Genomic DNA, 15,967 nt, shown 5'->3' with positions numbered 1-15,967 from the left:
TATCACATTGTGTTTACTGCCTAGGCTGGGGATCTTATCCAGACTTCTCCCTGCAGTGCAGGGCTGATGAGGGCTCTGGGATTTGTTTTGGCGTGTGTGTCTGGAGGAAACAAAAAAGGGAGAAATGGAGTCATGGGGACAACTCAAAGAAAATATTTAATAGACAAAAATCTGCCTGAGATGGAAAAATAGCTTTTCCACTTTAAAAGCTTTTGAGTGCACTAAGAACTCAGCCTGCTAATGCATTGGTCCATCCTGTAACTGCTTTATATAGCAGTACTCTCCCTTTATCATATATAATTAATCTGGCCTTTTATTAGTGTGCAACTGGAGTTACATACTGATGTATCCAAAGCATATGAACTGTTTATATACTGGAAGAGTGAAATGTTTTCACGTCTGAACTGTATTAGTCTCTATGGTACAATTTATCTGTGCCACTAATTCACAAGAAAAGGAAGAAACAGTTGGATCTGTGCTGTTTAGGAACTAAGAAGATCCAGCTGTACATTGAATTTAACTATTCTGTTTTTCACACTTAAAATTACTACTATAATTGGATTTTTTTTTCAGTATTGTTTGTTTAAAAGTAACACATGTTCATTACTCAGAAACACTGGAACAACTGAGCAAGTCAAATACATTTTTGGGAGCTGATCTTCTTCTGGCTGACCAAAGTTTTCCTCTTTGTAGAAAATAATATGAGGGAACAGTGCAATATCCAGGATGTAGGACAGAAAATGTATTGCTTGCAAGGCCTAGGAAGATCTCAATAATTCTGTAACAGGCAGCTGAAGAAACTGCTGTTAGTGAATCACAGAACAAAAGTACCAAAAAAAAAAGGCAACAACACTGAAAATACAAACATGCAAGTTCTAATGTCCCTCAGGATGATGGCCACCCTTAGCAATGCACTGAAAATTATGGTGGTGTGAATGAATTCATTTATGGACTATAACAGTGCTGGAGAGTGCTAAGGTAACAGTGTGTGTCAAGGCTGAAATACAAGCCTTGATCTGGACAATTTAGAAAGTGGTATCTGCCTGTTCCAAAAGCCAGTCACTGAAATAAATGAATGGGGGCATAGTCTTTAAGACCCAACCTCAGCATTAGCTCAGTGCTTCAACTAAACCACAAACCAAGATTCTCAAGGACTCCCAAAACTCTGTGTACAACCCACGGCGCTACTGCAGAGGCCTCTCGCTTCACGCTCACAGACAGATGTAACTCTCCCCACCCTCCAGTGCCTTCTCATTTCTGGAAAGATTTCTAGCAGTCTTTCTGCTCCATTTCTTACATGCTGGAAGAAAACTTCCTTTGATTAGTGGCAAAAACATTGCACATTCATTTTAAAGTACTAGCACAACAGCTCAGGTCAGCTTCTGAAAATACCTTGTCCTGCTCCTGCTCTAGTCCAGACTGCTGGACAGTCTGCCTTCTTGTGGGATGAAGTTCTGCCAGAAGAAATGGCTATGGGAAGGACTAAGATCCTTCACCCAGAAGAGAGAAATGCCAAGCACTGCTCTTACATCATTCCACAAATAAAACCCAAAACACCACAGTCCTGATGGGAAAAGAGTGGTTAGTAATGCAAGGGTTTTCTTGCGAACAGTAAAACCTATCAGTAGCAGCTGCAGCGTCAGGATGCAGTTAAATACACCAAAGCTTGATGACCCTACCTCAGCCTGGAGACAGGAAATCTGGATAAAAGCACCTTCACCTTACAAAGTATCATGTTAAAGAAATGTCTCTAGGATGTGAGGGAAGCCTGTAACATACAGCAATTGCCTAAGGAACTGAGAGAATCCAGCCCCTGGCAACTGGAGGGGGGCACAGAGGGAAAGAAGCAGTCCTAATGAAAAGACACCTTTTATTCCAAATACTACAGGACAGTGTTTATATCAGCACTATCACAGTTTTGTCAGCCTTTGCATGAGCATCTCCAGCATGAGAAGGTGTTACAATCAAGTGAAAACTCCCCAAGCTGGACATTGGCATGCTATCTTCTCTTGGGTTCATATTTTTTATCAATATTTACCATCACATGCCTGTCCTACTGCAAACATGGCATTCGGAATGAACCTTCTCCACCTAATCCCAGCTATTTCTGTTCTTGTCTCTTAGCTCTGTGGAGAGGGTGGAGGTGCATCTGTGAAGATTAACAGTCAGTCTGAGGCCAGCAGGCTGTGGTTGGCATACACAGAGCAGGGGGGAAGTTGGGATGGCTGCAGAACTCTTTGGTTAGCAGCTTCCCTTCTGGTCTATTTTCATCTGCTATCTATTCTACTGAAGAAGCTGCTTTGCAATCAACATGTTAAAGTTACCACTAGCAAAATGAAGAACACCTTCTCAATGAATTCAATGGTGTTTTATTTTTCAGACACCAGCTGATTGCATGAATCTTATGAAAGGAAACTCACAATGGTCTTGTCAGTTCCAAAACTAGTAAATGAGCTGAGGGGAACAAAAATTTATCGTTATGGCAGAGACTGAGGTTTGCTTCCCTTTTTAGCTCTCTAGACAGCCTCATACTTCAGGCAAGCACAAAGACTACAATGTTCCTGCACAGTCTTGTCTTCAGTAGTCTGTATGCTTTGTTCAGATAAGTGTGGAAATCAAACATACATGAATATGTATAGGAATATGACCTGTTGAATTAGATCACAGCAGCACAGCTACTTCTGTGCAGGCTTTCCTCACCACCTGTCTTACCCTCTGTGTAGAAATCAATGACCTGAACTTCTGTTTTGATACAGTCTTCTGTCTTGATTTGGCCTGTTAGATGGGTAAGGAATTGGCTGGATGGCCACATCCACAGATTTATAGTCAATGGTTTGGTATCCAGATGGAAACCAGTAATGAATGGTGATTCTCAAGGGTTTGTGTTGGGGACCAGTACCATTCATCAGTGACACAGACAGTGGGATTGAATGCACTCTCCGAAGTTTGCAGATGACACCAAGCTGCGTGGTGTGTTTGGCATGCTCGAGGGAAGGGTCTACACAAACCTCATGAATAAGGCCATGTGTATGTGGGTTGGGGCAATTACCAATATCAGTACAGACTGGGGGATGAATGGATTGACAGCAGCTCTGGGGAGTAATGCCAGAGATACCAATGCATGAAAAATTGGACATGAGCTGGAATTCTGTGTGGCAATCCAGAAAGCCAGCTGTATCTTGGGTTGCATCAAAAAAATGCAGCCAGCAAGTTGAGAGACGTGATTCTTCCCATCTACTCCACTCTCATGACACCCCACCTGGAGTGCTGTGTCCAGCTCTGGTATAAGTAAGACATGTAAAAGGTAAGACAGGTTTCACAAGAGAGCCACAAAAAGGATCCAAGGGCTGGAACACTTCTCCTATGAAAAAAGGTTGAGAGAGTTGTGGTTGAGCCTGGAGAAGGCTCCAGAGAGACCTCAATGAGACCTTTCGATATATAAAAGCAGCTTTTAGGAAAGACCAAGACAGACTTTTACCAAGGCTTGCAGCAACAGGACAAGGGGCAACATTTTTAAACTGAGAGTAGATTTAGATTAGACAAAAATATACACTTTTTACTAAAAGGATGGTAAAATACTAAAACAGTTTGCCTAGAGAAGCTGTAGATATCCCATCACTGAGGTTTCAGATTCAAGTTAAACAGGGCTTTGAGAACATTGATCTAATGAAAGACGTCCCTGCCTTTGGCAGGAGTGTTGGATTAAATGGTCTTTAAAGGTTCCCTTAGAAATCAAATTACTCCACGATTATATGATTCTTATGCATATATTCATTATTATAAGCATTCAAAAAATGTGAGATGTTGAAGGGCAACCAATGGGAAAAAATGTCACACAAAAGACCAACAGGGCGAACATCAATTGATGAAACAGTTTGTTTCATTTTTCTTCCATGTCATTATCAGTTATCTAACCAACAATCACAAACTTCCTATGAAGTACCAGGAGACAGCTTTTTGTTTCTTAGTAGCTGACATGACCCACCTCCATGCAGCTACTAGCAAGACAGTCCTTTTTAGCCTTTCCTATTACACTGCAGCAGCCTGTAAGTCAGATCCCCATGATCTCAGCCATGCAGGCCACATTGCTGTACAGGTATATGAGGCCATTTGGGGTATAGTTTTCAATCTGTTTTTAAATCAAGTCATACCAAAAATATAGTATGTAGAGAAGCTTGGAAAAGTTAATGAGAAGAAGGGAAAATGCTTAAGATAAATAATATGCATTTTTACTCAAATTCTCTTTGTCCTGGAAGCCAAAAGGCTGTGTTCCCTGCCTGATGTAAACCAATCTATTTTCTGTACCATTAAGAAAGCTGAATTAGGGTATTAGCACTTCTGTCTATAGATCTCCATGCACTTCTGATATTTTTAATTCAACACCAAATAGAAGTGTAAGCATTATAGTGCTGTGGGGAGAAGAGTATCTTGTCCGGTCAAATACCTGCAGGACAAGCACAGCTCTCTCTCTGTCATGAGCACACATATGTAATGGAAAGTATCTGACCATCACAGAGTCATAGCAGAGCTTGAAAGTATGAACCCGAGTATAACCAATGAACAGAAATGTTCATGGTTGCATTGAAATATCAGTTTTGAGACATACAGCCAGCCACTTCCCATGTAAGTAACATTTCAATGCAAATTTCTAATGACCACCATAGCTTATCACCACTAAACTGTGTAAAAGACTTGGAGGTTAGCAGCAGGTGGAGAAAAGAGAAGTGGGATGAGAGTTCACATCCTTGATGCTGAAATAAATACAGGAGTTCCTCATACTGTTCCTCTCCCTTTTCTGGCACAAAAGCAGGCCCCTTCTCCACCTCAGTACTCTCAAAGTGAGACCATAGCAATGTAACTGGGGTTATATATGGCTCAATACAGAGAACCCTTCTGCTCTGGAAAAGAAGGTCTTTCCATCCCTTCCTAGCCACTGATACTGCCATCTGGGGTTGTGGTTGCAGAGACCAGTGTAACACGACGTGTTTCCAGCTCAAAAATTCTGGCCCTAAAATCATGAGTTCTCAGTGCTACACTGCAAAAACTCATTTCCAAGAACATATATTCCAGGTATTTCCTGTTCTCAGGCCAATGAAAGGCTAAGGAATAAACAGTTCTAGAAAAAAACATTTATTCAGTAAAATTGAATTAGGCTGTATCAGAAAAGTCAAGACAGAAAAAAAAAGGAAAATATCTTCTTAACTTGCTTTAAATGTAAATGTTTACTTTTCTATAACAGGGAAGCAGTATAGCATTTTATTTTCTCTATGGACCTGACATGCTTTTGTGTTTTCTAATACTTTTTCAGAGAAACAGCAAAATGGAGAAATCCTGGGTTATTGATACAGAGAATGAAATTTCCTGCCTCTACAGAGCTTTAATTCAGCACAAGCACCGACATAATACATTTCCTTACATGGATTCACCACTGTTCCTTCCACCAGTGCTGGAAGGATTACCCTAGGGATGAGAAGTCCTCCACAGCCATGACACTCAAACTTGGATTCATCAATTTAGCCCCTTTAATCTCTATTTAAGCACAAAACCAAACAACTAATGCTAATGGTAAAAGTCAACTACTCAGCACTCTTCAAACTCTCATGACTCTTCATCTACTGTCCCCCTCCCTGCTATTGCTTAGATTACTATAGCCAAAATTTTCTCTTACAGTTATTCAAATTCTTTGTCTCTCTAATGAAGCTCTCTCAAAATGCAAACTTTTGCAGGTGGCCTGGACACCTGTACAATGGAAACTAGAAGGAGGTGATAACGGTGCCCAAAGCTGACCAAGGAGGAAGTGAACCATCATTCTTGAGTTTTTTTTATTTCCCCATGTCTTCCAGTGTGGCACTGCTGACTAAGTGCCATGGTTAGATGTGGACTGAAAAATTGTTCTCAGCCTTCCATTAGCACATTTGGCTCAGACAGTTTGCCACAGCACCGACTTGGGTCATTCTCTGCACCAGGTCGTTCTGCACACATCTGTTACATGTTTGTTTCTCTGTTAGAGAGACAGCAGTTGCTTTCTCTTCAACTAGACATGTCCACAGTTCCACACAAGTCATCTCTGAAGAAGATACTATCCAAAAAAAGATACAACAATATAGGTGTAGAGATTTTCATAACAAGTCACCCCTATCAAAGAAATCTACTGAATGTTGAAGGCATTACCTCAGACAAAAGTCTTTCTCAGGGTGTGACATGTTTGAATCCTGCACTGACAAACACAGGACTTTTTCTCTAAAATCTTCAGCTAAACTGTAAAACTAAAAACCAGTAAGTTTTAATTTAATATTCTATTAGCGCATAGCAAAAACCATTGTTCACTTTTGCTTGTTTGGTTAATTTTTTTAGACTTTCTTCTCCCTTGGGAAAATTAATTTTGGCAACACCTGTGGGATGGAGCACTAATCCAATGTTTTAACATGTGCATGTCTGGAATTTTCAGGCCAATTTTCATCACCTTCTCATGGAAGTCTTCTCAAAATACTGCAAAAAAGGGCTACACAAGGAATAAATCCCAAAAGATGCTAGAGAGGTAGTTGCTGTTATTGTGGCCTGATTCTACCTTATTAAAATACAGTCAAAACAACACTGAGTCAAACAACAGTGAGTATGCTGATTAATTCCCCTCTACTAGATTATAATAGTGTACTATTCACACTAATTGCAGGTGGATGGTTGCCTGAGGGTACTAGTCAGACAAGAAGTAACAGGGAGAATACAGCTATACCTCTCTTATCTTACTGTAGAAGACTCATTCAGATTCTTTGAGATAAGAAGCTCATATCAACAGGTAAGTTGAAAACTAGTCTGCCTAGAAGTTGAGCTGGTTTAACTTCAACTGTTCTCTCAAACTGGGCTAGTTTAGACAATGCAGATGGCTGCACAAGAAATCTTAGCTCAGTTTAGGCTGAACTAACATTTGAAAATTGCTTTATTTTCTCTTTTTTAAAAAAAAATTCTTTGAGTGTGTAAAAAAACTGAATGCAAAAGCAACATCTACACTGAGATACCAAAGCTGCCCAGTGAGTTGTTTACACACAATCAGCATGAGTTGCCCTTGCCAAAGTACCTCATACGCAGAGCAGTCTGGATTCATCAAGTCAGGCTTACAGTGAAGCCCTTCTAGAAACCAATCCTCTCTTCTGGGCTAGCTTTTGCCTGGAACTCACAGGGGAAAAAAGAAATTGTATAAATGGCTTAATGCTTCAAACAGGGAGCTGTGGGACTGTTTCTCTAAGTCCAGCTGTATTTCCAGCACAGTGCAGGACCAGGAAAGGCTGGAATGAAACCTGGATCTGTCAATTTAGCCCAACTTCCAGGCTGGGACTGATGAAAAAATATGCCTGCAGTAAGCATAGGCTCTGCATTTATACATATTCCAGAAGTGCTCACAAACTGACTTGTGAGGAAATCAGATTCATCAGTTATTTTGGTGCTAGTCTGCATGCAAATGAGCCTCCCAAACAGGCAGACACCAAATTCAGATGTGCTTCTCAGACAAAGAAAATAAGCAGTCACAAAGCAATTTGCAAGGCTTATCTAAACCTGTTTAATCATGCTAGTAATAAGTTTGTTTTGAACGAAGTTTTACTCTTAGGAAAAAATGAGAAGGAAAAAAATGCATCTCCTACCCCCCAGCAGCCCCACAGGGACACATGCACCTTCTCACAGGGGATGGCAGCCGCTACATTTAGCTTAGCTTTCAGCTGAACTGAAGCTTTCCACATAAACATCCAGGACAGGGGCAGTGGTTAATAAACCATAAGCTGCTCCAGAATCCACAGTAAGTCTTTGTGGATTTTGTTAAAAGACATACTGAGTAAAAACAGTGGAGCACGGAAATGTAAATGTTTTTCGTGAGTCTAGATTCATACTATCAAAATATCCTAAATCAAGTTTATGAAATCTGAAAGGGAGTTTTGAGCTCTCGCAGCCCGAGCTGTATCTGCTTATCCACTCTCTGAAGAGCGGCTGACATGACGTCTCAGATGGATGGAAAACATTCCATAAGCAACTGCAGAGGGTGTGGTGGCACGGCAGCTTGCAGAGTAGCACAGAAAACACATTGATTCCTCCTGCCTACTGTGTCTCCTGTTAGATCCAGTGCACCAGAAATGGCTGCTGTGACTTGGCAGCAGTGAGGGTGAGTTTGAAATTAGGAGGAAATGGGCAGAATACCCAGAATATCCCAAAGAGTGGGTTTGGGTTTTTTTTTTTTTTTCAAGAGATGCTTACTGGCCATGGCTAACATTGCTAGACCACAAACAGTGGGGTTTAGCACAGTGCTTTCTCCTAGCTGCACTTGCCAGTGAGTCATGCTACACACATGAACCTGATCTGTATTTCAGGGTGAAGACAGTCCACTATCCTGTTCATTTTAAAAACATAGCATGCAGAAGTATGTCTATGGCTATTTTAAACATTTCTAACACATCCTGTTGCTGTAGTAGCAGAATAACAAGAACACAGTATTTAAAGTCTTGGAGGAAAAAATGTCAAGGCCTCTGTAAAATCTCCTGTTTTCTTTTTTTCTTTTTTTAATCTACTCACTGAGTGATTTTCTTTTCTCTTGTCTATTTTGAGACTACAACAACAAGGTATAATTCAAACTGGTGTCTTCAGACATGGAAGCCAGAGGAATGTATCAGTGACTCTTCTCACAGCTTGTGCATTGATAAGGTGTAGAATCACGTACACAAAGTACAGGTTTATGTCTGACATACTGCATTCATTAACAAACATGCAAAGCTAACAAGCAGTATGTTCCCAGTCTACTATAAATTACACAGACAACTCAAAGCAGCACTAAAAAAAGCAGTATTTATGGTCACTTGCTCTATAAAGGAAAATAGTTTCCTGGAATTCGCAAGTGGGGAGATGCAATCCAAGCCCACAAATGCTGATCCTGGACCTTCTGAACATATGTTCAGAGTAAAGTAATGCCTGCAAAGCACCAGAGACAAGGATAGAGAAAAGCTTCTATAATTTCTTATTGCTTCTGCAAGAATCAGGCTAAAAAGGTTTCAGAATGCTACTTTTCTGAACAAATGTTTGGAAGAGGGAAACTGTAAGGCCTTTCCCTTTCTGAGACTATGGACCTTATATGCTGTTACTGCTGAAAAAAAATACACCAAGATCCTTCAGAGGATGCTGGAGGAACAGTGGCCTTTCCACAGGACAGTTGTACCCAACACAACAGTGCTGGCCTTGCTGGCCTTTGGAGAAAATGTAGTGGCTGCAAGATGCCACTTCAGTGACCCCAAATTGGCAACCAAGCTGTCTGAGAGCTCAGCACAGACCTGTGGGGCTGTAAATTGTGTGGGTGCACACAAGGCAGGAACAGAGTCAAGAAAGCACAGCATTAGCTTAAAACAACAGTTCCTGCAGCCACCCCCACTCCAATCCCATGCCCAGCTGAGTGACAGGTATAGAAATAGCTATCCTTCATTGACCTGCTTCACAAGCATGTGCTCCAAAGTTATCAGTTAGCTCATATATGAAGCACAGACAAGGCAACCTTTGTAAAAGTTCCTTTTAAAAACTTGAGATACCGATACAGATACATTATTCAAAAACAGCTATTAACAGCTGATACTTTGAAAAGAAGCTTCCCAAAAATCTGGTTTTTGTCCTGTGATAAGCCACATGACAAGGCACATCATTCTGTAAGGGAGGTGGGGAAAGTGTTTAGCAGTGTGGGAAAGAGAGGGTCACAACTACAGAATTTATTTGTTTGTTTTCCTGCTTGAACAACAGGGCTGCAGAATGACACAGAACCAGCTATAAACGTAACTGAGAGTTGTTCTTCTGTGCAGAGTGTTAATACAAAAATAAAAAAAATTCTTAGCCAATGCATGAACAGGCTAGGATACAGGTCATGTAAGAGACTTGGGAATAAGCTTCTCTGAGGCTTGGCAAGAGTGGTTAGCATTAGGTGCAAGAAAATTTTGGTCATCCGAAGTATTTTATGAGATCTACCACTAAGTTCTCTCCAGTTGTGACAACTTAAGACATATCCAGAGAGGAAGTGAACTTCAGCCCAACAGACAGGCATCACCTTCTTATTCCATGCTACTTGGCTGTCCTCCTACTATTCATCCAACATTTTCCAAGCACCTCCCTCCATCCCGCTGCTGAGTGTCTCTCAGCAAGGCAATACCTTCAAGAATCAGTAAGAGCCTATCCTTACCAGTATGGAGTGTGAAAGCTAATGCTGCTGCATGAATTAAATTAACAGTATGCTTAGAGAGGTTTTGGCCAGGACTTTAATGAGGATGGCAAGTATTCTGCTGGATAACGTATGGCGTGCTATTACAGAGAGATTCTGTGATGCTGCAGCTGCTGAAGACTTCTTACTTGCGAGTGTGCACTTTGCCTATAACTTAGTTGATGTAGGAACCCAGGCTTGGATATTTCCTGCTTTCTCAGCTATTTTAAGAGAGGGGTGGTAATCACATGTGGTTTTCTTACAAGTTCTCTTTCAATACTTGCCTCCTTGAGGACCAGTCCTGTTTTCATTGGAATGAATGAGCTTTTTGTCACTGACCTCAGTTTAACCCCTGACAATTTACTATGGACCTCACAGCTACTGTAGCTTGGCACCTTGTGATCTAAAATTTATTTTTAAAAAATATTTATCCACATTTTTCTGAGCCCACTTCTGAAATAGAAAAGTTCCATAATCATCTTATGATACAAAGAACTAAGATATGGAAGGAGAATGGGCTGGAGATCCAAGGTGTGCTAGGTGTCTACAAAGCTGACTGCAAGTATCTACAAGGCAACTGATTTCCTCAGTAAAGCAGGGTATGCTGAGCTAGCCATGCCACATACACTGTGATGTGCTCGGCACATAGAGCTAGCCATGCTTCCCTAGGCAGGAACTGTTTCCTCAGCCTTCTTCCTCAATGAGGCCCAATTCAGTCTTTGATAATCTAACCTGTTTGAGAAGGAAATGGCCACTCACTTCCACACAACAGCCTAAAGGTTGCAGGTCTTGCCAAACTGTACAAACTCCAGAGCTGAAGTCTTTAGCTGCCTGGTTTGGATCAGCAATTTAAACCTCATTGAGTATGCCAAAGATAATGTTGCTGGGGTACTCCCTCCTGGTTTTCCTGCTGTGTTAATGCATGCATGGGACTGCTGGTTGAAGACACAGAAGTGACTCCACAACTGAGGGGCTCAGGCACACATCTAGGTGCCACAGCTCACAGCAGCAGGGCAGTCCGTAGGGCTGGCAGGTGTCCTCTCAGCCTGACAGCTTCCAGGAATACTGAATCAATACCCTGCTGCCGTGGAGCTGGGGATCTCAAGACAGTATAAGGAACTCCTTTGGGCAGCAAGGGTCTTCAAAGCCAGTTGTCTGATAATTTGTAACTGGACATACTGATTCCTTTCACCATGTTTACCAACACCTAATGATGTGTGTCCAGTGGTCTCCGATTGCAGAAATCCAACCATCTGCTGTAGATGAGTGAAGGACCTGGTGCCTTCCCTTTGAAACAGAGCTGGAATGTGGCCATAGCTTACAACTGTACCCACAAATGCAAAAACACACCTGTGTTCAGTTACCTAAATGACATCTACAGTTTTTGTTGTACATAATATACCTGAAGTCACATAAGAAGTCTGCATTGGCAGAAAACTGATACATCATCTGAGCACCTCCCTGAAGCTCTATCCAATGGGAGAGATTTCCTCTCAGCAGGAACAGGATGGGAGGTTTGAGCAGCAATTCAATTAACTTTGAAACAATAAGTTTTTGAAACATTTGGCCTGTAGCTGATTGAGCTTGTTGCCACAGTGGTAGGTGCCATGTCATATCTCAATTCTGTGTGGAAATCACTGATCATTAAACAAGTCCTTAACTCACATTTTTACAAGTTATTTAGAGAAAAGGTCTACCTACCATAAACAATTATTTGGAGGGCACATTGACTTTCATCCTGTTGGTTGGATAATAACTTCATTAATGTTGATCTTTCTTAATACAACCACAGGTTTCTGTAGTGCGGCGACACAACACTGTAGTTACCTTTGATGACAGTGGTAAGGGCCACAGCTCCCATTGTTTGCAAAATCCCTCAAATTAGAAGTGCTACTAGGAGAACCAATGTATCTGAGTTCTAAAAAATATTTTTTTTTCCTGACAAATACAGGAAGCTGGAGTCAGCTGGTAAGAGGGATGGGAGAGGAGGGCATACAAATAAATACTATTTCAATAAGATCATTAAAGCAAGTAAAAGTTCAGGTAATTTCCTCTAATTCTGCTGTCAGTAACTGATCTGGATTATGTTTTGTTTCAAAATAGTGCTGCTGGGGAGAGATAAGCACAGTGAGAGAGCAGTAAAACAGTTTTTGAGCACAGATACCTCCAGAATGAATGCCTGCTGTCCCTTTAAATCTTACAAGCTTTAATGCTCCAACTGCTGGAGGGATATTCTCTAACACAGAGTTTGAGGCAGATTCCTAATTGAAACTGATCCGGTTTGCAGGCAGGAAAAGTACATGTTTATATTTAAGTATCTTCTCCTTGGGCAGTTAAAATGTGTTTTCAAGAATCAAGCTACAATAGAAGCCATTAATATCCTCCAACATTTTCCAACCACGCACAATTGCCCCAAATAATTCCTATTCAGATTCAAGGAAAAATGATGGTAAAACTTCTGATACTATGATGAGGTCAGTTGTTGTCAAGTGCTAGCATTTTAATGACAACCATAACAGTAGCTCATCAGCACTATTAGATCAAGCAGCTTTAGCTAGTGTGGAGAATATTGGTAACCAGCTACTTTCTTGAAAGAAATTCTTATCTTAAATGTGAGTTAGGAATGGAGACTTACCAGCTCTAAGAACCTCCTCACCACCTGTCTTTGTTTTAAGTTAGTTTCACCATCCAGGTTGGCTGTTTCTATGTGGCACAGCCCATCAGGATCACTTGAGGAGAGCAGCAATATGTCAGCAGGTATAATTTCATTACAGCGAAGCTGCACAAAGTCTCCAACTTTCACTTCTTTCCAGTATCTGCTTATATATTTCTTCTCAGTTCTGAAAAAAAAAACATACAAGCCTTTTAATGAAAAAAATTGCACAGATTGAGATGCTTCTGATAAATCTGGTTTGATTTGTAACAGGAATACCTGTTACAGGAGTGCCTTTGGAAGATCAGGAACTCTCAAGTTGTCCTGGGAGAAGTCAATGCAGAGTGCCAAGAGGCCATTTCCCAGTGACTCAGAAATAGATCTGAGTTACCAAGACCCTCTTTTAAGATCCAGAGGAAAACATGTTGATGTCAGACTTGACTAAGCAGGGTAAACAGGAGCTTCACACATTCTCCTTTTTCTCCCTGTATGCTCTGAGTCACCCATATCACCCCAAGAAGGAGAGGTGTGCCCATACTGTGTGAAAAGGAGTCACTTTTAGGAGACATGAGAACAGGTCTGGGCCCAGGACACCTGCTTGGAATGGCTCCTGAATGGTCTCCCTTCATGTGCCACCCGCTGATGCACCCTCACTTAGCTTCCCCTTGCTCCCTTTTTCCCAACAGGGAGAAACTCTGTATACTGCTGCACTTCATAGCTGGACAGAGATCCCTAAATGAGAGGAATTTCATCACTAAATCTAGAACTAAAAGGACATACTGTGTGGTAAAATGCAATCCTAACTACTCTACTGGGAAAGGAGACTCTAATTTATTTTGAGTATTTCTACTCTATTTCCATTCTAGCCAGAGTGCTGTCTGTTACATAGATGATTCCTGTTTAGTTACCCTGAACCTTTCATTTTGGAGTACAAGCACTAAATCTCTTTCGTTTTAAAGGCCATGCTATTTTGCTACTTTTTTAGTTTTTAACTTTTCCTTGAGAGCAAGAGGAAAAAGGAACTGGTGACTGCTTAATTCATTTTAGCTAAAATATCAGGTTTTAGTTTTACAGTAGGCACAGACTCATGTACTTTTGTGGCATTTGCGGAAAGTGATTTATTCTGTTGTGATTTTGAAAGAAATCAATTTCAAAACAGCTCCAATATTGACTTGTTAAAATACATCCTGAAAATGGGAAGCTAATAAAATGACACTTTTCTAAGCCATTAGAAGACTTTCTGCTGTGTGAAGACCAAGATAATTGTCAATGCTGGCACTGTCACCAGAGACTCTCCTGGGACAGCACTTTAACTGGCAGAATTGGATAATGATGAGGGGTGGGGAGAGGTGGCAGCAGCTGTTTTATCTTGTTTAAAGTATATTATTTTAAAAAACGTCACTTTCAGCAGTAATGTGAATAGATTTGTAACAAAGTGAAACAGGGAAATCCTGACAATGTTGTTACTTTGGAGCTACTGGTAGTTATGCCTTCACTAGTGTTAGAGGAATTAGTAACTAAATTGGCATTTATTCATATATTTAGCCAAAATCCTAAACAATAAAGGATCAGGTATCAGATCAGGTTATATCCCCCAGAATTTCTTCCCTTTAACATCCAGTTCATAAGGGGAAGAATGAAAATTATAATTGTGATTTCTATTTTGATGAAACCTGAAAAGGATTAGTATGTACCAAGTGTAAAACATGATAATCTCTAACAAAGGCAAGTAATACAACTACTAGGTGCTGAAATTACACATTTTCTTCCTAATCAGGATGAAACAAACATTTAACTTTCTCTGCTAATGAGTATGAATTGCTGTGAAACCCAGTGTGCCATAATACAGTACAAATACCGCACTGCAGATCTGAAGGGTTTGTTAGCTCTGCAATCTGTAACTCCAAATCCCTTTAAATGTGTCTGTTGTTCTTCATCCTTTTTAATTTAACTGTGAAACTGGGTGATGTACAAATGCATGTACAAGGAGCAGCAGCACAAAAGCACAATCAGGATAAAAATAGCAAGTAGTCCCATACTATGCTATAAGCACTACTATTTTTTATTTAATTTCTATTGTTTGAAATAGCATTGCTATTTTAGCATTTCCTCATCCCTCACATGCTTAACAACTGCCACAACTATATACACGGTGGCAGGAAGGGTGGGTATTAAGCAACACAAGGCCAAATGGCTCTGCTGGAATAAATGAAGTTGTTCAGCCTGGAAAACAGAAGGCTGCAGGGTGAGAGACTACCTTATTGTGGTCTTTCAATATACGAAGGGGACTTGTGAAAAAGACAATTATTACCAGTGCCGATAGCCACAGGACAAGGGGTAATGGTTTTAAACTGAAAAAGGAGAGGTTTAGATGAGGGAGAAATAAGGGAAAAATTTCTTATGGTGAGGCTGCTGTGACACTAGAACAGGTTGTCCAGTGAAGCTGTGGATGCCCCATCCCTCCAAGTGTTCAAAATGGGGCTTTGAGCAAACTGATATATTGAAGAGTGTCCCTGTTCCTGGCAGGAGTATTGGACTAAGCGATCTTTAAAGGTCTTTACCAAGCCAAACCATTCTATGATTCAATAAATCTATGAGCGTAAGACCTCTCAGATATGCACCAGGGCCCAGGGCACAGCCCCCTTCATTAGGGACACGGGAACAATTTGGCCCCATATTCCACTTGATCAGCTCTTTGCTAACAAGGGTCAATAGTGGATGGAGAATTACTGTCTTCATGGAAAATTACTTCCTAATCCTCTTTACACTGGGTTGCTCTGTGTCCTCTAGCAGAGCTCTGAACTGAGACTTGTCTCACTGCAGCCAGTGAGCGGTCACTGCGAGCCTTCTCTGTAGAGTATGGCATGATACTGTCTTCACATGAGGAGGTTCAGAAACTATCTGGACCATGACTACATCAGGCCCTATGAAGCTTTCCTCTAACATTCTCAGCCTAGTCCTCTGAACATGCAGGTTAGCTCACCTTGAGACAGCCATAATATTCTGCAGCCAGTACAAACACACCAAGAGACCCCATTGATAAGGTTAAGCTTTTTCCATTGATTCTGCAGAGACAGGACTTTGTTGTCCAAGTTTTATAT

The 15,967-nt window shown here is 40.9% G+C and overlaps 1 protein-coding gene across 1 annotated transcript in view; it reads right to left on the bottom strand.

Annotated features, from left to right (window-relative positions):
* Positions 1–15,967, bottom strand: part of ATP10A (ATPase phospholipid transporting 10A (putative)) — a 108,836-nt gene that overhangs the window by 53,854 nt on the left and 39,015 nt on the right. Inside the window, exon 2 of the mRNA XM_058825077.1 lies at positions 12,849–13,053. Within this exon, the coding sequence (XP_058681060.1) occupies positions 12,849–13,053 (205 nt within the window). The remainder of the gene's footprint in view (positions 1–12,848; positions 13,054–15,967) is intronic.

Source organism: Ammospiza caudacuta, chromosome 2 (assembly GCF_027887145.1).
Source record: "Ammospiza caudacuta isolate bAmmCau1 chromosome 2, bAmmCau1.pri, whole genome shotgun sequence".
Classification (NCBI taxonomy): domain Eukaryota; kingdom Metazoa; phylum Chordata; class Aves; order Passeriformes; family Passerellidae; genus Ammospiza; species Ammospiza caudacuta.
Note: the sequence above shows the minus strand (reverse complement) of the source record. Positions and strands in the feature narration are given on the sequence as shown.